The sequence below is a fragment of the Loxodonta africana genome, chromosome 1 (genome assembly GCF_030014295.1).
Source record: "Loxodonta africana isolate mLoxAfr1 chromosome 1, mLoxAfr1.hap2, whole genome shotgun sequence".
NCBI lineage: Eukaryota > Metazoa > Chordata > Mammalia > Proboscidea > Elephantidae > Loxodonta > Loxodonta africana.
The window spans coordinates 20,456,924-20,484,434 of record NC_087342.1 but is presented as its reverse complement, the minus strand read 5'-3'; the positions used below and the strand labels follow the sequence as shown (position 1 = coordinate 20,484,434).

The following is a 27,511-nucleotide window of genomic DNA, read 5'->3' as shown; positions in this document are numbered from 1 at the left end:
CTAATATTCAAATATTTTTAAATCCGTTAAAATTAAATGGAAACACGAATGTATCCTACAACAAGTAATTCTTCAGAATCTACAACATTACGCACGACTGGGCTAGGGAGGAGGAGACTATATGGTCTTTACTCTTGGAGTTTAGATATAACAAAATATGGGCACACGTTTCAGAGAAAGCCTTGAATAATTCAAACATACATATGCTAAGTACTCAGCATTTTCGCTCACACTTTTTAAAGCCAGATAGAATCCTCAGTCTTTTTCCGTCATGTACCACTCATACCCGCACAATACCCGGCACAGGCGCTACATACAGAGCAGGGCTCAACGACTGTCTGTTGAACTAACCTTGGAGTGGCTGGTGGTGCATGCGAGAATACAAGAGCAATGGGCCAGAACAAAAAGAATGAATTACGAAAGCAAGATCGCCAAGAGGTCAGCAAGGCAGCTAGATGCGGAGAAGCAAGAGAAAACCTCTCAGTCAGGAGAAGGACGAGGTGAGGGCAAGCACTGCAGGGACAGGACTGAGTCTGGGGAGCCCACTGCTATCAGTACTGACATGTTAGGTACTTCTTCCTCCAGTTTCCATACTATTTCCAAAGGCATCTTCCCATGACCTCCTGGGGAAACACAGCCATATTCTGTCACGGCGGTGCAGGAGGGGAAGGGACACAGATGGCAAGTGGGGAAGGGCATGCAGATGGAAAGTGCCTTAAAGGAGGAGGTATCACAACTAAGAATTTTTGGGACGCTAACAGATTTAGCTACCTTGAGCTATGTGATAATACGTATGCTATTAAATGGATCTCAGTCTAAATCTTAAAAAATGTACACAGCTCTTCTCCATATGCAGTAAAACCTCTGAAAGCCAGGAAGTGTGTAAGGCACGAAGCTGTCAGAGAAGGAAAACTCAATTTCCACTAAAACAAGTGATAGAAAAGTGGGCAGACTGCATCCTGTCAAAGGCAGAAAACTTTTGAGACTCAGAAAAACAAGGCAGTCCCATGCGGTTCCGGCTCTCACAGGCTTCAGTATAAATCTTACTGAACACATAAATGCCATAAAGTGACTATCGTACACATGATTAATTGCTAAGAAAAAACCTAGAGCCGTCACAATTCTCGCACAGCTAAGGAATGCGAATTAGTTAATATCAACAGTGTTAACAATGGCAGGAGAATCATTCTCGTGTAGCACAGGCCAAAGAACAAAACAAACCCCCAAAATGGACTACTTTCACCATTGTAAATTCAAGCCACGATTACAACGTGATCTTTTAAAAATTTAAATCTAACGAGTATCTACTAATCATTTTCATGGACTGGGCACAATTCTAAAAATTGCAAAGGGTCCCGAAAGAAGTAAAACATACTCTCAGCCCTAAAGAATCTCATACTTTAGTAGAGAAGATAAATCTGCAAATAACGGAAACAAAGCCAAGTACAGTAAGTGCTATAAGCAAGATAGGATTACACAGCGGTAGCAAAAAGCAGCAACGCTTTGATTTATACAGTACGCCCACCACTGTTTTACTATATTATAAATAGAATCTGGGAGACCTCAAAGGAAACCCTGGTGGCGTAGTGGTTAAGTACTACAGCTGCTACCCAAGACGTCGGCAGTTTGAATCCACCAGGCGCTCCTTGGAAACTCAATGGGGCAGTTCTACTCTGCCCTATAGGGTCGCTATGAGTCAGAACTGACTCGACAGCAGTGGGTTTGGGAGACCTCAAAAAGAGTACAGTATTGCAAAGTTACTTTCGTACCTCAAAAAGCTATTCAGAGCTGAAACAGGGTATGGTTAAGATGGAGCCACCATATGAAATGCCTTTATAACTGATGGTTCCTCATATCATACAACTTAAGCTCTAGGTCGCACTCAACCTTCCTCTGCGTTCTTTTACAAAGTCTAACCTGTGACCATGACCGTGCGAATGTCGGCTTTATGCAGGTCTGCCAGCACTGCGGGGGTTTCTCGCTTTAATTTGTTCTGCATTATAATTAATCCCATAAAATCCATGTTGTTTTCAATAGTATCTCTGTGGGAAAAGTTGTAACACAGGAATAGTTTAGTCAACAGAACTAGTTACATTAATAAGGTAACTTAAAATATCTACAAAGTGAAACATCTAATGTACAGCATAAACCATAAATGTATACACTTACACTTACTAGTTCAATATTGCAAAAATTTTAAATCTGAAAAAAAGATTCCCAAGAAATACATTTTTGAAATTAAACGCTACCCTTTGAAACACAGATATGTAAAGATCATCTAGAAATGTATGTTTGTAAGATACTTCTAATTCTAAGGAATAGTCATTCATTTTGTAGTATATCTAAAATATGAATAACCATAAATAAATCTGTTCTTGACTTTACAGTCAAGAGAAATGGAAAAACATGTACCACGAGCATACTCAACAGAGTAACAGCAGGTTCGTTACCATGTCTTCGAACAATTCTATAAAACTGCGATTCTAGAAATGGGATATAAGAACCATTAGCAGTCCAACACTGAAATCTACACAGGAGATGAGTCTTTGGAATATTTACTAACATTCAGCATAGGTATAAAATGCTACGCCTTCAAATAGCTGAGTATCTACTATGCACCAAGTATTATGTCAGTCATTGGAAAGATGAAAAGGACAATCCCTACTGTCATGACGCTTTCATGTGGAAACTGACAAGCAAACAGAGATGCATGAAAAAGTAATGCGTGCTTCAGCATCACAGTACAGACAAGTTCTGTTCAGTCATAGCTGTACCACGAAGACATTTCAAGCTACCAAAATAATATAAAAACAATATTTTCAAAGGAAGAAGTGGGGACTAGAATTTCAGACTTCCAACAACCAAGTGATTTTTCTACACAAAAATTCAACAATAAAGGTGCTTGAAGTATATAGCTATGAAACCTAATCATCTTTCAAATACATAAGTTACAAAAATGGGTGGTAAAGATATTAAAGAATGGCTAGGAAACTTGATGAGACTAACACTGCTGGTGCTAAGAGGAGTTAAAAACAAAACAAAACAAAAAAACTTACAACCTGAAAATGCATGTCAAAGCACAAAGCTTGAAACTGCTGGGTCGAAGCACTGCGGCCACTTTCCTAAGAGGCACTAGTTTCTGGCTGCAGCTGATTTCCTAACTCTCCTGTGACAGGAAACCCTGTCCTCTAATTCATGAATAGGGCAATACTCAAGATATAAGGGCTCAAGCGATGAGAGAAATGCCAACATCTGTTTCTGCCTGTACAAGGCAGAACGGAAACACAGAGAAAGTCGCAGGGGTGGGGGCAGGGGTGGGGGCGGGGGCGGGGGCGGGGGGGAGAGGAAGAAGAGAAACAGAAAGGAAGACAGGGAGAGAGGAAAGTTGATGGGGAGGGACAGGGTAATCGCAGGAGAAAGAACAGCTATTCCAAGGGCATGGGAGGATGTCTGAATGTGGCAGGCTCAAGAGCAACAGGAATTCAAGATCACCCGAATTTTTAAAGGGGTGAGGGTGGCGGGGTGAGGCAAAAGGCTAAGCTGTAAGAGAGAACAGCCCAATGTGCCCTTCTTAAGAATTAGGTTTTCCTATTTTAGATCTGGTTCCCAACCATGAATATGAAGCAGAGTCACATGGGTAGTGCTTTTTTCTTTTTCTTTTTTTAAAATACAGTCAATTCTTGTTATGTTCTACAAGTGCACCATGAATATTGGTGAATATTGAACCATCGCTCCTAAGGGAAAGACAGGGCTTACAGAGGTTCGCTTTTTGTGTGTTTTTGTTTAAAGCTGCCTTATTTCATATGTATTGTTGCTTCATTAACAGTCAACAGTCTATAACTGACACCTGAAGGAAGCTTGTCTAACAGGCACTTTTCTCCATAAGGTTCATCACAGCCTCCTTGCGCTTAGGAGCAAACACTAGGCAGCATTTCACCGCTATGCTTGGGCACCATTTTGAACAGTGAAATCAACCACAAAAAGCACAAAAATGTAAAAAGCATGGCACTTAATAGACAGCGAAAGGGCAGCTGTTTATAGCGTGAGAGCTGAATCAAGGGTGCCTGTCGCCTTGTTTGACCTCAGCTGGGAATGTCCGACCTCACTGGGTGACTCAAATTTTTCACCGCTCGGTGCAAATGACTGCAAATGACCGTGAAAGCACCAGAGTATCAATTTGGGGTTGGAAATAAATTTTAATGAGTAGGCAACTTCACAAATATGGAATCTCTGAATAATGAGGACGGGCTGTATCATGCTTAGACCACATCCCCGAAATGTTGTTTTAATAGGTTGTTGGCAGAACTCCGAACATAGTTTTTTCCTTGGGTTACTTGGTTGCCCATCCCACTCCATTAGTCCTTATTCAGACAACAGGATTGCACTACAAACATTGTTATGTATAAACACCATTCTACCCTTTTCACTCAATGTACCTCGCGTACTTAAGAGACGCACAACAGTCCACAGTTTTACCACTGGTCTCTTGGTGAGGATTATGCTATTTACACTGTTTAGACATGACGCGTATGCACTTCTGGGGCTGCAGTGGTCAGTCACCGTAAAGGGGTAACTTCCAATTTTGGTAAGTACTACCCACCTCTTTTTCAGGCAAAGCTTTATGAATTTACAGTAGTGGAAATTAGCAATATGTTGTTAAAACTCTCCCAAACATTTGCTCACACTAGGTATTGTCAATCTTTCCAATTCTGCCAACCTTACAAAAGAGAAGTGATGTGTCATTTGGTTTGACTTTGTAGCTCCTGACAACTGAGGTGTCACATCCTTTTCATGTGTTTATTGTCACTTGTATGTCTTCTCCCGATACTTTATCTGTTTGTATCATTTGTCCATTTTTTAAAAGTCAGGTTTATCTGTTGTTTGTTACCCTGCCCCAGGTATATCCCTTCTTGAGAACTTCTCCAGTAGTTGATGGAGAGCTGTAGGGTAAGACTATTCAGCTATATGCATCCCCTCCCTAACAGAATCGGCTTTGCTCTTCCCTGAAGCACCCTGGAGATGAATTTGGGATAGGCTCGGGCTAAGGTACAAGGCCAGGGGTGGCATGACTGGGCCGGCGGCCAAGGCAGAGGAATGCCTTAGCAAAAAGAAGGAAAACATCTGGGCCTGGACGTGAAGTCCCGGGGAACACTGCCTACCCAAGAACGTGGGAGAAAAACAATGAGCCTTGGTCCCAGCTGGAACGGTATATAAGCTTGGGTACCTTGCTAGGTGGTTGCGGAAAATACTCCAGCCGGCTGCCACTGGAGAGCAGCTGCTTGCCCGTGTCAGTAAGTTTCCCTGAACTCATAAATCTGGAAAGGGCTATGTGTCAGTGCTTTGGATTATTTGCCAGGATGCACAGTGAGGGTCTTCCCTTGGCTGGGGCTGTCCCCTGAAAGTGGTGTGGCTGGCTGGTTGGCAGGATTTCGGAGAGCACACCAGGCCTTCCCAGGTGGGCGGGGAAAAGAGGGCTCTGCTGGGGGAAATCCCAGGGTGGCCAGGGATGCACGCCCCGAGACCACCAGCCCGGGCTGTTGATGCCTAGGGACTTGTGCGTGAGTACAGGGCGCCCCGAAAATGCCACAGGGATTGTTGCAATTACTAGAGTCTTTGCGTGTTGAGAAAGAAAAGAAGGCTGTTCGTGTTTGGGTTGCAGGAGTTGCGTGGCCACTGTTGTGGGCATGGCGATATTCATGGGAGGCCCCAAAGCAAAAGCCAGCTTGCCATGCTGAGGCAGCTCGCGTGGGGTGGCTTCTACTGGCTGCATTGAGAGGGGCGTCCCATGTGGAGCCAGCCGCTAGGGCCCTAATTAGGCAGCTGGGAGCAGAGCTGCGACTGGAGGATTTGCGTGCAGCATATTCCCCCTCCACTGAAACATTAGTGCCCCGTTTGTGGACGCAAGAGGCGTCTGCGGGGGAAATCCTGGGGTGGCCAGCGACCTGTATGTGGGGCGGTCTGGCCTGTGTGCTTTTCTGTGGGAGAGATCCCAGGTTGGCCAGCAAAGCCCAGCTAGCTCAGTCGGTAGAGCGTGGGACTGTAGCTAGCTGGAGGGGCTAAACAGGTCCCTGGTACTGAGAACACCCTGTAGCACCCAGTGCAAAGCAAGAGGTAAAACAACAGGAAAAAAAAAAAAAAGAGTAAAAAGCCCTTCAAGATAGCTTGTGTTGAGCGACCTTGAAGAGACCTGGGAATTCTCTGATAGCTGCCCCCGCCAAGATAACTGAACAGCAACCTAGCTGCAGCTGCAATGGTAAGGGGAAAACTAAAAGAGGGGGGCCCACCTCTAGGTTACCAGGCAACTGGGCTGGACCCATGCTTACACTTGGTGTGGTAGAGGCGTGGCCCCATAAAGGAGTGAGGGCTCTGCCAGCTTTTCCCAGATCTTCTTTCAGAAATAATTAAGATTTGAGGATTAAGTCTAATTTCTCTGTCACCAACGAGGAGCAAAGGTCTTGTGTTACAATTAAAGTCCAGTGAGGTATACCTTGGGTCTCAGGTCACTATCGTTGAGACACCTGCCTCAGCCTGACTATGGAGAAGTCCCTTGGGCCCCAACAAATCCTTATTGTCTGTACTGATGACTCTGATGTATTAACGCAAACCTTTGTAAACTTTTGCCTCCAAGTCCTGATGGGAATTGCTGCAGTTAGGGCCATTTTTAGAGGGGCACAAGGAAACTGTGACGTGAGCTACAGCTAACAGCCTGGCCATTCAATCTGGCCACTGACAACCCTTGGACTGACATATAAAGCAAGCCCCTACAGAAATGAGACGTCTGGATAAAAAAAAATAACAAAATCAGTTCTGCTCGAGAAGCTTCTGTTATTGGTGTGGATAGTCATCAGAAAAGCCCCTATGCTGAGAGCAGAAAACAGCCAACCAACAGACGGTATTACCAGCTCACTGCAGAGGCTGAAGCATTGTCTGCTCCAGAGTAAAGAGGTGTGCAATTGACCACCTTCTGGATTTAAGAGAGGACCGTCCAGGGAGATTTCACACACCATCCTAAACTGGGCCTCCATGTGTGGACTGCCACTGTCGTCAGAAAACGCTGGATAGCACAGGAAAGCTGACCCACCTACAAGACCCTGGCCAAGGCTAAAACCTGTGCAGAGAGAGATTCCCAAGCCAACAGGCCAGGGTGTTCTCAGCAGGTAAATCATATCGGGGCTTTTCATCCTATACAGAGGCTTCCACCGGATCCTGAATGAACTCTTCGCACTCTTTATCACCCCAAGACATAAGGGCAATTGAGCACTTCAGTGGACAGGTTTAAATGGCTGATGGGAGGGCACAACACAACCCCAGCCTGGACCATGCTTCTCAGACAAGCAGTCTGGGGCCTCAGTGCTGCAGTTCCCTGCAAGTGCATTTATTTGTGCCGTATGTTTGATCAAGCTGTCTATCCTATAAAATGTGTTTCTTTGGTGTAGAATTGTTCCTGACAAAAGATCTGGGTTCCACAAAGGCACTGACCAGAGCCCACAAGAGGAGGCCGAGCCTAAGGCTCCCCCCGCCGAGGGGTGGGAGTGTCCCTCACCCCACTACTAGGGGTGTGGCCAAGGTACACCGCAGGGGGTGCAGGAAGGCCTCTGCTGGGTGACAGGTGACTGGAAGCCACACACTGAAATGATCATACACTGGACCCCCACTAACAGCTATTGATGGGTACGGGGGTGGGGCCATCAGATTAGAAGGCTACCCCCAAAGGCCGACCAAAGTATACCCAGCCCTGGTACTGGACTAGCCCTGGTACTGGAATACATTCTGAGCAGGTAACTTGTGGGGGCTGGAGCTGCAGGTGCCTGAAGCGGTGACAGATTAAGTCCAAGCCTATCCCCATGCAGAAACTGTGAAGCAACTACAGGCAACTGTTGGCTCCTGGGGTACCAGCACCCCTTCATATCCCATGTAGCCCACACCCTACAGCCCCTTTACAGGTTAGTGAAGAAAGGAAGTGAGACTGAAGGAGAGAGAAACAAAAAGACTGGATGAGAAAGAGATACAGGGGGCTAAAGGGGACAAGAATGAGTGAGAGAGAGACAGGTGAAACTGCAGTGAGTTCTAGAAGTGAGGGCATAAGAAGAGAGACAGCGAGACAGAGAATGTGAAAAAAGGAGCAGTGGGGGACTGCTTCCAGCAGGTGAAGATCACTGTAAAACAGATACAGGCCTTAGGAGTGTTGATACAAGGTCAGCCGTGCCAACTGGACATAGCCTGTTACCCCGAGGGGTATGGGTAGGACCTGTGGCAATGGCAAAGCAACAAGGGAGTGCCATTGGGATTTTGGTCCCAGTTGTGGCAAGGAGCGGAAGAGAGGTACAGCATGTGGGACAAAGTTATGCACAGTGTATAATGCCCGACCGCAAGTGGAAGCAAGTTCTTATAAAGGGCCAAGTTCCCTTCTACTGGGAGCGTCGGAACAGGACTAACACCTCTTGACCCCTCAGAGTGATAGGTTGGACCCCCAACAACAGTGTGCTAGAACCCTGCTAGTTGTGGCCAATAGTTGGTTAAGGAAGCGAAAGCAAAGCCGCAGGGGCAAACCCATCGCCCAAGGGGTGGCTTTGGACATGCAGCTTCCATGGGTGGCCGTAACTGCCCTACAACTGGGTGGGATGCTGCACCTGGGGGCGGCTGCACATAGCTGCTAATATTTACACCACTTCCCCAGTGTTCCCAGCAATTCGCAAACTGTAACAGCCCAGCACAGATACCGGCGCACATCATGGTGGTTTTGCCCCTTGTCCCTGTTCTCACCCCAGGCCACCACTATAGATGTGGAGTGGCAGGTAGAGGTGCTAGCCAGACACACCACAGCTGCACTTAACACCACCAGGTGGGCTATCACCCTTCTGAATGAGGAGACCCAACAAATACGGAAGGTCGTCCTTCAGAGTAGGATGGCCCCTGACATCCTGACCTGTGCCAGGATAAAAACTGAATGCTGCATGTATAGCCCTGATGCCTCTAAAAATGTGTCTCTGGCTCTGCAGGACCTGCAGCAACACATCACTGTTATCAAACATGATGCCGCTGATCCTGTCTCCAGCTGGCTGCAATCCCTCCTGTCCACCTGGCAGACAGGCTTCTGGATGATACTGGCATTCTTATTACTCTGTCTTTTCCTGTGTTCCTGATTATACTGAGTGTGTGGTCTGGTTTTTGCAATGCTCCTCTGCATATCAAGTCCGAGGGCTATCATGCAAGAGGGGGTGGTAAGATTGTAAGGACATTAGGAGGGTATGCAGGGGCGGACCGTAGGGTAATCCTATTCAGCTATATGCATGCCCTCCCTAATAGAATCAGCTTTGCTCTTCCCCAAGGCATGCTGGGGATGAACTCGGGATGGACTTGGGCTAAGGTACAAGGCCAGGGGTGGCATGACTGGGCCGGCGGCCAAGGCCGAGGAATGCCTTAGCAACAAGAAGGAAAACATCTGGGCCTGGATGTGAAGCCCCTGGGAACACTGACTGCCCAAGTTCGTGGGAGAAAAACGATGAGCCTTGGTCCCAGCTGGAATGGTAGATAAGCTTGGGTCCCTTGCTAGGTGGTTGCAGAAAATACTCTAGCTGGCCGCCACTGGAGAGCAGCTGCTTGGCCGTGTCAGTAAGTTTCCCTCAACGCGTGAATCTGGAGAGGGCTATGTATCGGTTCTTTGGATCACCTGCCATGACGCATGACGAGGGTCTTTCCTTGCTGGGGCTGTCCCCCGACAGGGGCCATTTATAAGAATCCCAGGTAAGACCAGTACCAGCTGTGAGTGTTAAAATGCTCTCTCTAGAGGCATTGCGGAGCACAGATTAAACAGACGCAAAACTGGGGAAAAGAGGTGAATTAGAGACAATGGCGGTGGGAATGGAATGGAAGAGAGTGTTTGACTAATTAATAGGCTAAACTGGCAGGACAGCAATAAATATCTAATTGCTTACAAAATGCTAGGTACACCATGAAATATTCCTGAACAAAAACGCTATCCTCAAAGGTCTATCCGTTACAGGAAAAGTGACAATCTTTGAACTTAAACCCATATTTATACATGGAAGGAAACGTGACATTGGTAATGCCATGACTTGGGAGGCATGGAGAAGAGTGGAACTGAGAAAGACTGGTGGTTAATGTACCTCATGATACTGTGACCTCATCAGTGCTTAGTTCCAACCACTGGGCAAAACGCAAGTAGATCGTCTGGGAAGAATCAACTTCTGTAGAATTATGTTTACTGTTCCTAGAACATGCCTGGCACATGGTAAGCACTTGATAAAACACTTAATAAATGAATTGAAACCAGTCCCAAAGGGTTACTGGAAAAACATACAATGTCACAATAACACAAGCAAACATAGGCAGAGTCAAAAAGAGAATGAAAGGAAACTAGATAATGGAAGATGGACTTGAACCTCAATCACCTTAAACATGAATTGCATTATGTGTACTTGCATGCATTCAATAAATACCTACTGAATACCCAGCTATGTACAAATCATTGTGCGTGACTTGATGCGCACAAGCATAAATGATACATTATTGGAAAAATCGTAGAAAGACTGTTTGTCAACCTTACCTGCTGACATTCTGTACCTTATGCCAAGTCAGTTTTGACTCCAGTTTTCTGTGGGCAAGAGCAATCACACGGAAGCCCTGTCTAGTATAATCTTCTAGAACTTTTTCAAAATCGGCCGGAACTTTTTAAAAGAAGAGAGTACATTTCATTGTTAGGGTTGCTAATAAAACCTTATACAAATACCAGGATTTTATTCAAAGCCTCGTTACTTATCTCCTGACCTGTTTCAGGTTTACACAGGCTGGTGATGGCCTCCGGTGCCCCTTTCATGTAGGCGTCCATCTTCTTATCCCACAGCACCTTTGTAACTACACTCATACGTTGCAAAGCAGAGGAAAATGGGAACTGGCGGACAATTCCTATCTCATAATTAGCCTAAATAATTTCAAAAGATGCACAAAGTACTTATTATTCCTTAAGAATAAAGACAACCACACTTGGGGGAGAAGTAAACATTCTTCACTTACTGGAAGCTCAAACAGCTCCTAAAAACAAAACAAAAAGAAAAAAGAAACAGCGCAGATTAAGTTCATTAAATATAAACATTCAAGTTAAAAGAAAAACTTATTAAGCATTCACAAAACATTATTTAGCGAACAGCAAGGAACTATGATTATTTCAAAGACTGGATTCAAGATTCTCTCTCTACCACCTCCCTCTTTGAAAAAGTACGTTCTTGAATATTTTCCAATGATCTGTTATCTGGAAAATGTTAACGTATTAAGTATTAAACTAAGGAGAACACATTATTACAGGTATACCGATGTAATTTAAAACAATTAACCATGCATATAAATCTCAAAGCACTAAGCCATTCGGTAAATAGGAAGGAAAAGTAATGAACTGAGAATAAAATCTCCATGTTTTACAAAGAATGCTTGCAACACACTAGAAGTGTAGCTTCTGATAAATTAAAATATTTAAATAAAGGACATGTAGTTTCCTGTTCTGGTGACACTACAAAACGTAATTGAAATGTGAATATCAGCAGTATTATCCAGTTTAAGCAGGGATTTCATACCATGTCCTGGTCTGCTGCGAGTGTAAATTCGGGAAGCAGCTGTTTTGGAGGACGAACCACAGTGGGCATAATTTGATTATGAAGTGCCGTTTCCTCTTCAGTGGCTTCTTGTAGAGTCTGGGGGGGCGGGGGGTAGGAATTTCAACACATTGCTTCACAAAATTTAATCTACCCCTTCCATTTACAAATGAAACATTATGGCCATTTCTAGGGAACTAAAAAACAACCAAAAATCAGCGTTCAAGGAACAGATGAGTACTACTAAATCTTTAATATAAGTAAAACAAAATATAAACAAAGCCACAGTTAGTTACCTAGCAACCCATGAGGGAGAGAAGGCAACGTTAAGAAGTAAAGAAATTGAGAAAAACGTCTCTAACTTTGCTTCTACAACCTGTCGGGTTTAGAGACCAGTTCTACAACAAAGAGGAGGTCCTGATGGTTCCAAAAATTTTCTGCCTATCATCCAGAATTCTTTTGTGCTAACTGGAGAGAATTCAAAAGCATATGGGGCTCAGACAAGGTCAGTAGAACCACTTAAGATGGGGAAGAGACTGACGTACAAAGATGTGAATTCAGCTTGAACGCGTCGCCTCCTAGTCAAAACACTACTACCTAACCCTTTGAAATACACTTTAAAAACACTTTTTGGTGACATAAGTTCCAACAAAAACCTGTATTAAATATTCACACAAAATTATATTTATAGTTATAGTTTGACTCTATAACAGAAGGAATTATTAATTAATCAATGGGAAAATGGGAGAGGGAACTGCAACCAACTAGCCCATCTTACACAACTCTAGGGCACAGTTTTTTCCACGTTTTAACATCTCTGAAATTGGAATGCATCTTGTATGGTATGGCATTATAGAATCCCAGCAAGCAGCACTTGTAGCTGATTATGTGGTAAATTCCACTGATGCTTACTGTTCAAGTCAAGCATCAAAGCATCTCAGTGGCAATAAGACATGCTCTTACACAAACTAACTTATATAGCTCATTTAAAAAGGGGCCCACAAACAGAGAACACCAAATCTATTAAAAATCTATTCAGTTAGAAAGATACCATCCTATATTCTTTTCTCTCTGTAAATGAAATGGGTCCTACTTTGGGGAATTAAATTTGGCAAGTACACCTACTCCTCACTTACCGCCAATCTCATTATCTGACATTCCTTGTTTACAACAGTTAAAAAACAATCTACTATCCGACTATTTTTCACATTAATGAGGCAGCGGGCATGGCAGCCAATGGCTGCAGAGGGTCCCCTCCCTCAAGGAGGGTCACTGGGCGGCCTCCGCAAGGCTGGGCCACACTGCCCTGTGCCCACTGCTCCCTCCTGCTGGCAGAGGATACTGCATCCAGCTGCTATAGGGCAGCCCCCTCCGTGGCCACAGCCTCTGAGCGGACACGCAGGCAGCACCAAGCTGGTAGATGCCTGTTCTGGGTTCCCAGCTCCTATGTGGCTTGAGGCCCTACTGCTGAAAACTGCTGTAGGGTGGGAAGGGAGAAAAGAAAGAGGAACTGGAGAAGGTGTTTGGAAGAAATGCGTGCAAGCTGAATGACATCCCCAAGAGAGCCGATCTGGGTCTGAAGCCTCCGCCTTGGTGGGCTGGCTGTGGGGCCAGACTTCTAGTGCCAGGGCAGGAAGCCCTGAGCCTTGGGGACTAGCCAAGCCTGGAGGGCAGAGCAGACTCTGGGATCATGAACACAGGGCTTGCAAGTGTGGGAGTGGAGTCCTGGAGCTGGCTCCAGGAGGGAAGCTCTGAGCCAGCACAGGAAGAAGGTAAAGTGGTTAAGCCATGGGCCCTCCAGTCACACAGCTCGGCTTTATCCAGCTTTGTCTCCTCTAAGCCTCCTTCCCCACAGAGGAACAATCCATAATTGGACTCTCGTCACAGTGATGAACGCATCAGTAAATCTTAGCTGTCATTATTTCTATGATCATATTTTCTAAATTTAAAAAAATCCAACAAATGCATAGTCTAAAAACAGAAAAAAATCCTCCATTTTCACTCAACAACCTGGTCTTTGGAAGCTAACCATGTCCGTAATTGAGGAGCGGTTGTATTTATTAAGGGCTTTCAGATCAAGTGAAAGGTTGAACACTTATCCCCTCACCCACCTACCTCCCTTTCAAAATACTAACAAGGGACAAAAAAAGAAAGAAACCTGTAAAAACTGAACGGAGGGAGAGGGGAATTTCAAATATGGAGACAAAGGGCAAACTGAAACATACTGAAGGAAGTAATAATGAAGGAAACAGTAGCCCAGAAAAAACATGAGCGGATGGAGAGGAGAAGTAGAAACATTTCTTGACAGCCTGAACAGCTGAGCAAAGAAAAAAAAAATGAAGAGGTAAACAAAGAAAAGTCCTTCCCTAGATATGAGCTAGCTAGCTGAGAGCAGTAAGGGCAGCCACCAAAAGGGTCAGCAATCCAGAGAGCTGCCCAGCTTGTGCAGGCACAGTGGCAGTGAGAGGGGAACGCGGCCTCAAGACTACTGCCACAACTTCTCACCTGCAGCGAGGATGCTCGCTGATGAGACTCCAACCTCAACGCACACGCACCGCCGGTCGGCCTTCCCAGTCAGGGGAGGCACTTCTCAGGAGAACAGACAACATACACATGGGCGAGAACCATCCAAAATAACCAAATCAGACCCTCATCCTTAAATATTAAAGTGCCATAGAGACGTGTAAGGAAAATCAGAAGCATAAAGGAGAAAGCCACGTGTGGAAGAATTAAACAAAACTAACCCCAGGGAAAGCAATTCGTAAGTAAGAGGGGAACTTAAAAAACAAACAAAACGCAGTGTATATATCTGTGTGTAAGGACCCAGGAAGATGGGTACAAAAGAACGGTGCAGACACTTTATACTTTTTGCCAATTACCAACAAATGGTGCCACCGAAGATCATCTTAATGACCTCTGGCCTACTGCCACAAGTTGCTGATACTTGGTTTATCTTACAAAATTAAAACAGGGGCCTGAGCCTGAGCAGTCATGCTCTATTAAAGGTGTTTAAGTGAGTGAATTTAACTAAAAAGACACTGTTTACACAACTACAGACATTTCTCCAGTGATGCGGTATTCTCAGAAGTTACGTAATTAGCTTCTCTCATGGTACAAGATTGATCATGAGGAGCTTGAGGGCCTGGCGCAGGACTGTCCACCTGAGTCACCTTGAGTCAGCGCTGACTCAACGGCAACTACCGCCACCAGGAACGTGGTTCGGGACAGACTGCCATCGGAGCAACAAACAGCAGAAACGATCCTTCCACAAGCTAAATTGTTTGATTTTTACTATATTTTCCGAAAGGCTATGAGATTTAAGGGGGAAAGTATATGGGTATTTCTATGCACCCTACTTGTTTCATGTCGCAGTAAGAAAACAAAATATTCTGCTTGTATTTTAAAATACTGCACTTACCCATCCAATGGCTTCGAACATTTTCAAATCGAGTGGATCACCAGAAAGCACTCCATCAATTTTTGTAAGGGAATGACAAGTAGCCATACAAGCAACAAACTGGGATTTTACCAATTTCTCATTGCAGACGTTTTCTTCTGGAGAAAGAAAACTAAATAGAAAATGTTCTGACTTAGATTCATAGTATGACACAAATCCCAAGAGCGAAGACAATATTCTAATAGCCCTTTTCTGGTTTTGTAATTTTAAAAATGGAAATAAAATGTTTGCATTCCTGCACATATTAATTTTCACTATAGTTTTGAGCATCCAAAAACATTTTCTTCCAAGAAAGCTACAGATGCCCAAAGTACATTATCTTAGATTCTGAATAACTAAGCCAGATCTGATACTACAGATACACTAGACACTAAATAATAATAGACTCCTACTTCTGGCCATACAGTGGATTACAATACCTTTACACTCTCATAAAAACAGGAAACTGACACAAAACAATCTTTTAGATGCAAAATTGAAAGGGACTAAGGGAGGGAGGAAACCCTGGTGGTGTAGTGGTTAAGAGATAAGGCTGCTAACCAAGAAGTCAGCAGTTCGAATCCACCAGGGGCTCCTTGGAAACCCTATGGGGCAGTTCTACTCTGTCCTATAGGGTCACTATGAGTCAGAACTGACTCGACGGCAATGTGTTTTTTTTTTTTTAAGAAAGAGAAATCTTCAAGTGCCAGAAATACAGGGAAATGAAAACCAGAAGGCTGTGGCCTTGAGCTGACACTGTGACTCCCTGGGGAAGAACGAAGGGAGGGCCATCACAGTGCCCTGAAGACTTGGCCTTTAACATTCACACAGGAACAGGAGACAAAGGCCTGGTCCCATACAAGCAGGGGAGCTGGCGCTGAGGGAGTCCCCTCACTCAATAAGGGCAGTACTCTTGAAGAGCTACAGCCTTGGAAAAAGGGTAAACTGGAAAAAACTTAGCTAGATCCAAAGGTACAACTAAGAATAAACTTGTTTCTTTCTCCCCACCCAGAGGGTATGAAATTAATATCTACATAATGTTTACCACGCACCTGACAGTGTTCTAAGAGTCTAACAGATACTCACTTCATCCTCACACCACGGGCAGGTGTTTTATTACCCCTACTTTATAGAGAAAAAACTGAAGAAGCGTGGGCAAGTGGCTTGCCCCAGGTTGTGCAGCCCGTAATTGGCAGTACAAGGATTCAAACAAGGTCTGGTTTCAGAGCCTAACCTCTGAATGCACTACATAATCAAGAGTGAGTTTGGGCTTGAATACGTGCTACTGCCTGTTCCAGAAACCCCCAAGTTACAAAAGTAATAGTAAAGCTTGTGCGATGATTTTACTGCAACACAATCCCGTGATTACAAGAACCGGGGAAGCGGAGGTGAAAGAAGGAGAAAAACGAAAACTTGTCTCTTGGTAGAGGAACAGATACCATGGTTTCATCATGTAACGGACTACTACAGAGCAGTTAAAATTAATAAATTAGAGCTATACACATCAACACAGATAAATCTTAAAAACAATTTTGGAGGAAAAAGAGCAATAAAAACATAAAGACATTATATTACTCGTGGAATTTTGTAAAACATACAAAACTGCGTTGTTTGTAGACAGATATATCTGTAGTGAAAATAATAACAAAACGACTTCAGAATCATGGTTGGCATGGGGAAAGGGTATAGGTGGGACTTCACTAATATCTGCATCATCTTAAGTCTTTTAAAAGATCTGAAGCAAATATGGCACAATATTCCCTGTTTAATCTTGGCAGTGGACGCATAGCTGCCTATTATATTATGTACTTTCTATATGTTTGAATGCTTCTTACATTATTTATTGAAAATTAAATAATAAAGTATCAAGTTGAGTTAGTCTTTACCATGAATTTTCCACTCGTTGAATCCCCCAAAGATCTAAACCATCTTCAGTAAGAGTTCCAGTCTAAAAAATATAACACACACACAAAGTGTAAGTAATGCCTCCAAAACAGAAAAACCTTTAAAAAAAAAAACTCTGCTGCATATACTCAACAGAATACAATACACATGTTTACAAAGAAATGAGGAAGATTTCTATATATTGATGGAGAAAGACTTCCAGGGCATACCGTTAAAAGTACAAAAGAGGTGCAAACGGTACTCACAGTATGGGATCTTCTCTGTAAAAATAAAAAGGGGAGGCAACACGTGTACAGCTGTATATGTATGTGCACCTATTATCCAAAGAAACAAACAAAAAGACGATAGACAGATGTACCCATCAACTTATCACTCAATAAAGGACACCTGTGAAGGAGGAACTAGGAAGGGAAGGGAAAAGGAACAAGAGGCAGCAATCGGCCAAATAGAGGATGTAAATACCTGTTTTCCAATAAATTGATTGGGGGTGAAGGGTGAGAAAAGGCAACTGTTACGGATTAATTGTAATCAGTGCAATTGTCATTTGGATTCTGACTGGAAAAATAAGTTGGAAAACTTTGAGAGATTTTTGGGACAGGCAGAGAAATTGGAATATGAACTAGATATTAGATAAATGTCAATTTTGTTAAGTATGATAATCAGTGGCAACAGTATTATGTTTATGTTTTTTAAAACATCTCTTCTAGAGATACATACTGAGGTATTTATAGGTGAAATAATGCCTGCTGCTGCCCTCTTCAAATGAGGGGAAGTGAAACAAGATCAACAAAATGTTACCAACTGATAAAGCTGGGTAATGGGTAAATTAAAAACAAAGTTGCTGCGAAGGCGACTCTGACTCATGGTGACCCCAACTCATGGTGACCCCATGTGTATCAGAGTAGAACTATGCTCTACAGATTTTCAATAGCTGATTTTTATGGAAGTAGATCGCCGAGCCTTTCTTTCGAGGTGCCTCGGGGTGGACCCGAACCACCAACCTTTTGGTTAGTGGCTGAGCGCATTAACCATCTGCTTCACCCAGGGACAGCAGTGAGTAAGTCACCCAGGTTTTATTATACTTGTATCTTTTCTCCATTTTGAGTCTGCTTTTCAATAATAAAGTTTCCCCCAATACAATACAACCAAGAGTATAATTTCTGAATGTTTCTGTGTATATTCTCAACAACAAAATAAAGTTTAAAGAAAAAAAGTCTCAAGAAATATGAAATATTTTCATGTGAAGATACTTTTTTTCAAAAATATGCTTTCACATTTTTCCTTTAGTACTGAAGACACACAAGGAAAGCTTAATTTTTTCCTTATTTTGGTCAAGGTTTAATTCTTATATAAAACCTTTAGAAAAACTAATTTCAGCTGAAGAAAGAAGAAACTTTTCTAAGAGCTAAGGCATTATTTCACACAGATACAAAATTTGTCCATTTATATAAAATCAGTGACCTTCATATAATTTTGAAACATATACTCAATAAAACCTTGAGCAATCACTAAATATTTATATTGAAAAGCAATAAAATCCCAGTAAATACTATCCTGTTACATAAGAATTATATAAAAACATGGACGATCACATAATTTTTACTAGTATTACTTACTACTAGCTTTAATTCTGGATATGAATGATCAGTCAGTTGCAGATTTGAGCAAATAAGCATATCCAAAGTATTCAAAATTGAAAAAATAATGAGAATATTCAAAAATTATGCATGCCAAATAAGTTGAGAAAGAGGAAAATGTAGAAACATTAAACAATGTTTGCCAATTAGCTGTCAAAGAATAAGAAAAACATTAATCTAAATACTTAAAAGCTACAAAATAACTTTGAGAAAGGTATGAAACTGAACCAACCTTGTCAAAACAAACGAGATTCAGCTGTCCACAGATATTTATCCTTTGGGGACTGATAGAGAAAATACCGATTTTCTTCAATCTTTCTTGGGCATACACAATACCAACAGTCATTGCAGCAGGAAGTGCAGGGGGCACAGTAATTGTAATGATATCAAGAGACTCGACAATTATTTCCTTCACACCTACCTATAATTTACACAAAAATGAATGTCAAACAAACCCCAATATTAAGTAAGTACTAACGTGGGTGTTTCTTCAGTAAAAATCTATAACAATTTCACATAGAATGAAAGGATGCCTATATACACCTATTAGCCATTTATAATTTTTTCCCTTCAGAGATTCTGCAAGATAGAAAGGTTAAGGAATTCTCAATAGATTGTGAAACGACAGCTATTTTCAAAAGAAACCTCTCATTTTAATAGCCCTGCATACTTCATACATGCACCCTTCAAAGTAAATTCAATCTTTGTCTGTCGCTCAGTCTCTACAGAGGGTAGAAGGAACTGACAAGGCCCCTTACAGAAGCCTTCAGTTTAAGTAATCACAAACCATTTTAATACTGTACACTCTATCCCAGAGGCAAAAAAAAGAAAAACTAAGGCTCTTGGTGGGTATACAGTTTTTTCATTTTCCTTAGTTTTTTAAGTCACAAGAGAGCAAGTAAAAGACCTCTGAAATCAGAGCTATCCGAAAGAACTTTCTGCAATGACTAGAATGTTCTATATTTGCACTAACATGATAGCTACCAGACACCATGCGGCTTTTTATAGTTAAATTAACTATTATTAAATTAAATTTAAAATATAGTTCCTCAGTCTCACCAGCCACATTTCAAATCCTCAACAGCCACATATAAACATATACTAAATAATTAGGGATCAAACCCTACTGAAGAGTCCCATGTATGCACCTCATTTAAAACGTTATTGACAATAGTATAGATAAACGCACCTCATTTAAAATGTTATTGACAATAGTATAGATAAACCCAATGGCAGCCACAGCCACAAGACACAGTAGAAACAAACAGGCGTCTCTGTAGAGTTTAAAATCAGTTGGCTTGGGATACAGTATGGAACGAACAAGCTGTCCTTTGGTAGTACTAAATCCTTTAAAAAAATTACAGAGGAAAACAATTATATTTTTACAAGGAAATGAGACGTCTCCCAAAACAGAATCCCTTTTCAAACATTCAATAGGCATCAAATACGTGAAAACATGCCAGAAGAGATTACATAAAACAGGCTTTCTACCTGTTCTAACTACTATGGCTTTGACAAGTTCTCCAGTGTAGAAACGAGTTTGAATAACAGTAGTCCCACAAAACAAGGTGTGTCGTTTATGTGTTTCTGGATTATATAACTCATTTCCCGCTCCTTTTATTTCCACCGAAGGATTTGGCAAATTAGTCTTTGTCACTGGAACACTTTCACCTTAAAAAAAAAAAAAAAAAGATATTTAATTCCCAAGTAAAAAGAAAACATAGAATCAGTATCAAACACACACACAAAAATCTGAAAATGTTAAGTATCTTAACTTATCTTAAAAAATACTTCCATTTTTTACAACTGTTTTATTTCTAATATACCGTACTGTTTACAATAGTTATTAGGAGTATTCATATGTGAATAACATAGCTTAATCAATTAGCTTTTTGTCTACCAATTTCCTCAAGCGGAAATATCAAACCTGATCTCCTACAATAATTTCAAAAAGTGATCCGTGACTCAAAGGTAATACTTGTTTGCATTTGAATGATTGTTTCAAATACTGTAATTTCAAATAAGAATCTGTCTGTTATCCCTAAGAATTGAGTCAGACAGCACACAAAGGAGATGAGAAGATCTACCCTAACCTTTATCACACACGAGAGGAGAGGACAGAAGAACAAGGAGTGTGGAGGGCTCGCTCAAACAATAAGAAACAGCCAAGTTCTTTCTCAAATTTAAATGTAATTCTCTGTAGCACTGAGAGTTCTTGCTTCAGAAGAGGCACGTGTGTAGGGTGTGGCATGTTTTGGGACCAGACTGTAACAGTTTTAAGATGTATTATGTGGGAAATCACTTTCTTGCCAGAGAGACCATGACAATAATAAAAAAAAAAAAATTCATGTAATAAAAGGGATATGAATCTTTAGCTCCAGATTTTGAGTTTCCAAAGAGAAATCATTTTAAAGTCTATTCCCCATTCAAGAAAGATAAAATTTTCTTTCCCGCTTTTTACACTTCAAAAGTAAATATGCCACATTATCTGCAAGCAAATGACTTCTTTCTCTTCCCTTGCTATAAAGCATTTCCTCATATCAAAAGAGTGGCCAGGAACAAATATGTAGCCAACACCAGCCTAGTGATTTAGTACCAGAGCTGGATATGCAGAATTTAGTCTCCTCAAAATAAGAAAAATCTTCAATGTCTGCGACATTCATAAGCTAAAGGATATAAAGAGCCTAGCTAACTTTAAAATAGCTTAACCAGTAACTACTTAATCCTATTAACATTATAGACAATTCACGTGGTATCGTTTTCATGGAGTTTACCTGTTAGCATGCTTTCATTTACAATGCAAGTACCATTAATAAGCACTGCGTCACAAGGCATGACTAGCCCATTTAGTGGAATCACTATGATATCTCCGGGCACGAGGTCTGTGGAAAAGATCTCTCCTGATTCTGAATTTAAAGAAAGAAAAATATGAAAAGAATGTTCTCCAACTTAGAATAAAAACACAGCAAACAAAAAAGCTATCTAGACAACACCTGATCTCAACAATGAGTTAATAATAAAATGGGGTTATAAATACAAACATTCCATAAATGAAGCATTTCCACGTAAGATTATCCCTTAGGCTGACGATGCAGGGTGCTGAAGTGTGTCAGCCAGTTTGTCTCCCAACAGGACTCCATATGGGCACAGGTGATGCCACGTCTCTCCTGACCACACAGTTGGGTACACGGCACTCACTGTAACTGAGTGCAACCGACACTTTTAGCTATCAGCCATCTAAGCATATTCTGTCTGTGTATCTGTCCGTCTCTCACTCCCCCTTGTCCTTTTTCTCTTGTTCCCCAGGTTTAATCCTGTCCCAGAAGTTTGAAGCCAGAGATGTATAACAAGAAAACTACTGTTTATGGTGTTGGTCTGGAATACAAACATTCTTTTCTAAAAAAAGGAAGCAGTAACTTACTAAGCTATGAGGAAACAACCTTTAAAAAATTCTAAACGTATTTATTACATAGTAGGTGTGATATCTTCATCTCGTCTGATCCCATATTTCAAAACCTGACTCTAAAGGTTTAACACCACCTGAAATTCTGTTTGTCTCTAGGTGTGCTAGGAAACAAAACATCAATGCTATGTTAGACTCTACAAAGCAGATAAGGAAAATACAAGGTAAACGGTATGTCTGTCCTAGCACCCCCAATTATCTTCAGCAGCAGCAGAAGCAGCAGAGTGGAAAAGAAACTACACGTCTAACGCCAGGGGGCAGGGACGGCTGATACAGCTGGAGCAGGAAGGGACGAAGAAGCACAGAGAAGGAAGCAACGAGTGAGGCCAAACTGGGTTTATATGGAATGTACTCTACTAAGCCAAAGGAATGGGGACTGATGTGGTATTCTGAGAAATTCTAATAAATCACAGTGGCTACTGCCTCCAAGGCCCATGAGGCAGTGCTGCCTCGTTCCTCTTTTTACCCTTTGTTTTTCCTCTTTGACATTTCACCAGACAAACTAACATATCCAAAACATTACCCTTCCCTATAACCTTGCTTCTCCTCCAGTGTTTCCTATTGAATTAAAAGTTTTTTTTAATGTCCACTCTCTGACAATGTCACTCTAGCCTGACACTCGCTGTCACCTCGCATTCAATCAATCACCAAGTCCTCTCAACACCCACATTTGAGCATCTTTCAAACCCATCTTATTTTTCTCCATCTCCACAACTCCCACATTGATCTAGGCCATGCCTATAGTGTTGTTGTTGTTAGGCGCCACCGAGTCACTTCCAACTCCTGCAACCCTATGCACAACAGAACAAAACACTGCCCGGTACTGTGCCATCCTCACAATCACTGCTATGCTTGAGTCCATAGTTGTAGCCACTGCGTCAATCCATCTCAAAGATGGGGTCTTCCTCTCTTTCACTGACCCTCACTTTACCTAGCATGATGTCCTTCTTCATGGACCGGCCCCTCCTGATAAACATGTCTGTCATAGATTGAATTGTGTCCCCCCAAAACGTGTCAACTTGGCTAGGTCATGATTCCCAGTATCGTATGATTGCCTACCATCCTGTCACCTGATGCGATTTCCCTGTGTGTTGTGAATCCTATCACTATGATGTAATGAGATGGATTAGTGGCAGTTATATTGCTGAGATCTATAAGATTAGATAGTGTCTTAAGCCAGACTCTTCTGAGATATAAGCGAGAGAAGTGAGCAGAGACAGAGGGCCCTTATACGACCAAGGAAGCAGTGCCAGGAGCAGAGTGTGTCCCTGAGACCTGAGGTTGCCGTGTGGAGAAGTTCGTAGACAAAGACTGATAACAAGGACCTTCCTCCAGAGCCTACAGAGACAGAAAGCCTTCCCCTGGAGCTGACACCCTGAATTTGGACTTGTAGCCTACTGGACTATGAGAGAATAAATTTCTCTTTGTTGAAGCCATCCACTTGGGTATTTCTGTTATAGCAGCACTAGATGACTAAGACATGTCCAAAGTACATAAGACAAAGTCTTGCCACACTTGCTTCTAAGGAGCGTTCTGGCTGTTCTTCTTCCAAGACAGATCTGTTTGTTCTTCTGGCAGTCCACGGTATTTTCAATATTCTCTGCCAACACGTTAACTCAAAGCCAGCAATTTTTCTTCGGTTTTCCTTAATCAGTGTTCAGCTTTTGCATGCATATGAGGCAGTTGAAAACAACATGGCTTCCGTCAGGCCCACCTTAGTCCTCTTTGCTTTTTAACACTTTAAGGAGGTCTTCTGCACATTTGCCCAATGCAATATATTGATTTCTTGACTGCTGCTTCCATGGGGATTGATTGTGGATCCGAGTACAATGAAATCCCTGACAACCTCAATGTTTGTTTATCATAATATTGCTTATGGGTCCAGCTGTGAGGATTTTTGTTTTCTTTATGTTAAGGTACAATCCATACTGAAGGTTGTGGTCTTTGATTTTCATCAGTAAGTGCTTCAAGTCCTCTTCATTTTCCACAAGCAAGGCTGTGTCTCATCTGCATACCACAGGTTATTAATCAGTCCAGCTTTTCAGACTGTTTGGTCAGCATACAAATTTAATAAATATGGTGAAAGGATACAACCCCAACATATACCTCTCCTGATTTTAAACCACACAGTATCCCCTTGTTCTCTCCAAACAACTGCCTCTTGGTATATATGTACAAGTTCCTAATGAGTACAATTAGGTGTTCTGAAAGTCCCATTCTTCGAAAATGTTATCCACAATTTGTTATGATCCACACAGTCAAAGGTCTTCGCATAGTCAATAAAACATAGATAAGCATCTTTCTGGTATTCTCTGCTTTCAGCCAAGATCCACCTGACATCAGCTATCCCTCATTCCACATCCTCTTGAATTTGGCTCGAATTTTTTGCAGTTCCCTGTCGATGTACTGCTGCAACCACTTTTGTATTATCTTCAGCAAAATTTTACTTGCATATGATACTAATGATACCGTTCAATATTTTCCACATTCTGTTGGATTGCCATTAAAAAAAAAAAACCAGACCTACTGCCATCGAGTCGATTCCGACTCATAGTGACCCTAAAGGACAGAGTAGAAACTGCCCCCATAGGGTTTCCAAGGAGTGCCTGGTGGATTCAAACTGCTGACCTTTTGGTTAGCAGCTGTAGCTCTTCACCACTGTGTCACCAGGGTTTCCCACCTTTCTTTAGGTATACACAAACATGGATCTCTTTCAGCTGTCTTCAAAATTTCTTGGAACAGATGAGTGAGCACTTCCAGCGCTGCATCCATCTGCTGAAACATCTCAGCTGGTATTCCGTCAATTCCCGAAGCCTTGCTTTTCGCCAATGCCTTCAGTGTAGCTTGAACTTCTTCCTTCAATACTATCAGTTCTTGATCATATGCTACCTCCTGAAATGGTTTATCATCGACCAATTCTTTTTGGTATAGTGACTCTGCGTATTCCTTCCACATTCTTTTTGATGGTTCCTGCGTTGTTCAGTATTTTGCCCAGAGAATCCTTCAATACTGCAACTCGAGGCTTGAATTTTCTTCAGTTCTTTCAGCTTAAGAAATACCAAGTGCATTCTTTTCTTTTAGTTTTCTAACTCCAGGTCTTTGAATACTTTATTATAATACTTTACTTTGTCTTCTTGAGCCGCCCTTTGAAATCTTCTGTTCAGCCCTTTTACTTCATTATCTCTTCCATTTGCTTTAGCTACTCTATGTTCAAAAGCAAGTTTCAGAGTCTCTTCTGACATCTACTTTGGTCTTTTCTTTCTTCACCTTTTTAATGACCTTTTCCTTTGTTCATGTATGATATCCTTGATGTCATTCCACAGCTCTCCCGGTCTTTGGTCATTAATGTTCAATGTATCAAATCTATTCTTGAGATGGTCTCTAAATTCAGGTGGGATATACTCAAAGTCGTATTTTGGCTCTTATGGTCTTGTTTTAATTTTCTTCAGCCTCAATTTGAACTTGCATATAAGCAACTGGTGGTCTGTTCCACAGTCAGCCCCTGGCCTTGTTCTGACAGATGATCTCGAGCTTCTCCATCATCTTTTTCCACAGATGTAGTTGATCTGGTTCCTGTGTATTCCATCCAGCAAGGTCCACATGTATAGTCAACATTTATATTGTTAAAAAAAGGTATTCGCAATGAATAAGTCATCGGTCTTGCAAAATTCTATCATGTGATCTCCAGCATCCTTTCTGTCACCAAGGCCATATTTTCCAACTACCGATCTTTCATCTTTGTTTCCAACTTTCACATTCCAATCACCAGTAATTATCAATGAATCTTGACTGCATGTTTGATCAAAGCTTTGCTCCATCCACGTCATTAAGGTCAACTTTACTTTGAGGAGGCAGCTCTTCCCCAGTTTTGTTTTGAGTGCCTTCCAATCTGAGGGGCTCATCTTCTGGCACTGTATCAGACAATGTCCCACAGCTATTCCTAAGGTGTTCCCTGGCCAATTTTTCAGAAGTAAACCACCAAATCAATCCCATTTCCTAGTCTGTCTTAGTCTTGAAGATCCACTGAAATCTGTCCACCATGGCTGACCCTGCTGGTATTTGATATACCGGTGAAATAGCTTCCAGCATTACAGTAAAGCTAAGCCACTACAGTACGACAAACTGACAGGCAAGTGGCGGACTGTTGTATTACTCCTTTCTACACCAGTCTGAACACGGCAACCAGAATGATCTTTTCAAAAAGGCAAATATGGTATCATTCCCCTGCTTAAAACCCTTTAATGGCTTCCCATTGCCTTCCGAATTGTGTCCAAATTTCTTAATGTGTCTCAGAAGGCCTTCCATCATATAGTTGCTGTATATGCCACACTGAATTTCGTTCAGTTATTCCAATGACTGTGCTCTAATTTCCAGGTCTTTGGGCACTTAAAGCACTCTTTTTCTCCTCTCTGACCCCCACCTTACCATCTCTCACTTATCTCTTATCTGGCTAAGTCAAAGAGTCACTACTTCAAAACACCTCATCAAGCAGCCCTATCCTTGCAGCTCCTGTCTGGAGACAAGATGAGAAGGCAGAAAGGGACAGCAGCTGGTTGAAGAGAATGGGAAATCTGGGGTGGAAATGAGGAGTGTGCTGTCACCTTATAAGGAGAGCAACTAGGGTCACATAACGATGTGTGTATAATTTTTGTATGAGAAACTAACGTGAGCTGTAAACTTTCACCTAAAGCATAATAATAATAAAAAAAAAGTGTAAGGATTCTTTGAGCTGTTCAATAAACATTTGCAGCGTATATGCCCACCCAAAAAAAAAAAAGAAAAAGAAGCCCCATCCTTGATACCATTTACCCTACAGTAAATAGGCTCTCCCTGCCGTAGAAGTTCTGTGACCTCTCCTTATCATATCATTTGCCACACTTTATTGGTACTGTTTATCATCTGTCTCTCCAACTACACTAAAGCTCAAATAAAGCATAGATTATGTCTGTCTTGGTAACCACTACATCCCCAGGGTCCACCATAGTAACTACCACACTGTAGAATATGGAAAATACAATTATTATATTAATGAACCTAGTACAAACTCAGAGATGAGTCAAACCCAAACATTTCTATTTCTTAAAAAAAAAAAAAAAATGGTTATTGTCACACAATTATACACATAAAAATGGTTGAAATGGAAAATATTCTGCATATGTATTTTTCTACAATAAAAAAACAAATCATATATGTAGAATACATTGGGTTTACCTTACACATTAGCACTTAGTGGATATCTGTCTTGGTTTATTCTTGTGACAGTCACCTGAAGCCCTTACCTTCATTTACTCTGCAAACTGTAACTCTCACAATACTGTGGGCTGCCACCATATCATGCAACGTAACATAATGCTGAAAGAGGAAAAAGAAAGCAAGCTAGCAAATATGAACCCACTCTTGGCAAATATGAGCCAAGCTATTTTTAAAAAGCAGGGATGCTATAAAATAAGTTAACACAACAAAT

The 27,511-nt window shown here is 41.9% G+C and overlaps 1 protein-coding gene across 13 annotated transcripts in view; it reads right to left on the bottom strand.

The window, feature by feature from the left end:
• The window catches only part of ATP13A3 (ATPase 13A3), a 96,491-nt gene that overhangs the window by 35,145 nt on the left and 33,835 nt on the right, over positions 1–27,511 (bottom strand). For 12 of the 13 annotated variants that reach the window (XM_023551634.2, XM_064270723.1, XM_064270676.1 and 9 more), the window contains 12 exons: positions 27,327–27,399; positions 21,359–21,490; positions 20,076–20,255; positions 19,774–19,931; positions 18,817–19,005; positions 16,929–16,990; positions 15,025–15,175; positions 11,589–11,705; positions 11,035–11,052; positions 10,789–10,942; positions 10,568–10,688; positions 1,918–2,042 (listed from right to left, as the gene is read on the bottom strand). In XM_023551634.2, the coding sequence (XP_023407402.2) occupies positions 1,918–2,042; positions 10,568–10,688; positions 10,789–10,942; positions 11,035–11,052; positions 11,589–11,705; positions 15,025–15,175; positions 16,929–16,990; positions 18,817–19,005; positions 19,774–19,931; positions 20,076–20,255; positions 21,359–21,490; positions 27,327–27,399 (1,480 nt within the window). The remainder of the gene's footprint in view (positions 1–1,917; positions 2,043–10,567; positions 10,689–10,788; positions 10,943–11,034; positions 11,053–11,588; positions 11,706–15,024; positions 15,176–16,928; positions 16,991–18,816; positions 19,006–19,773; positions 19,932–20,075; positions 20,256–21,358; positions 21,491–27,326; positions 27,400–27,511) is intronic. The other variant, XM_064270616.1, reaches the window with a different exon arrangement.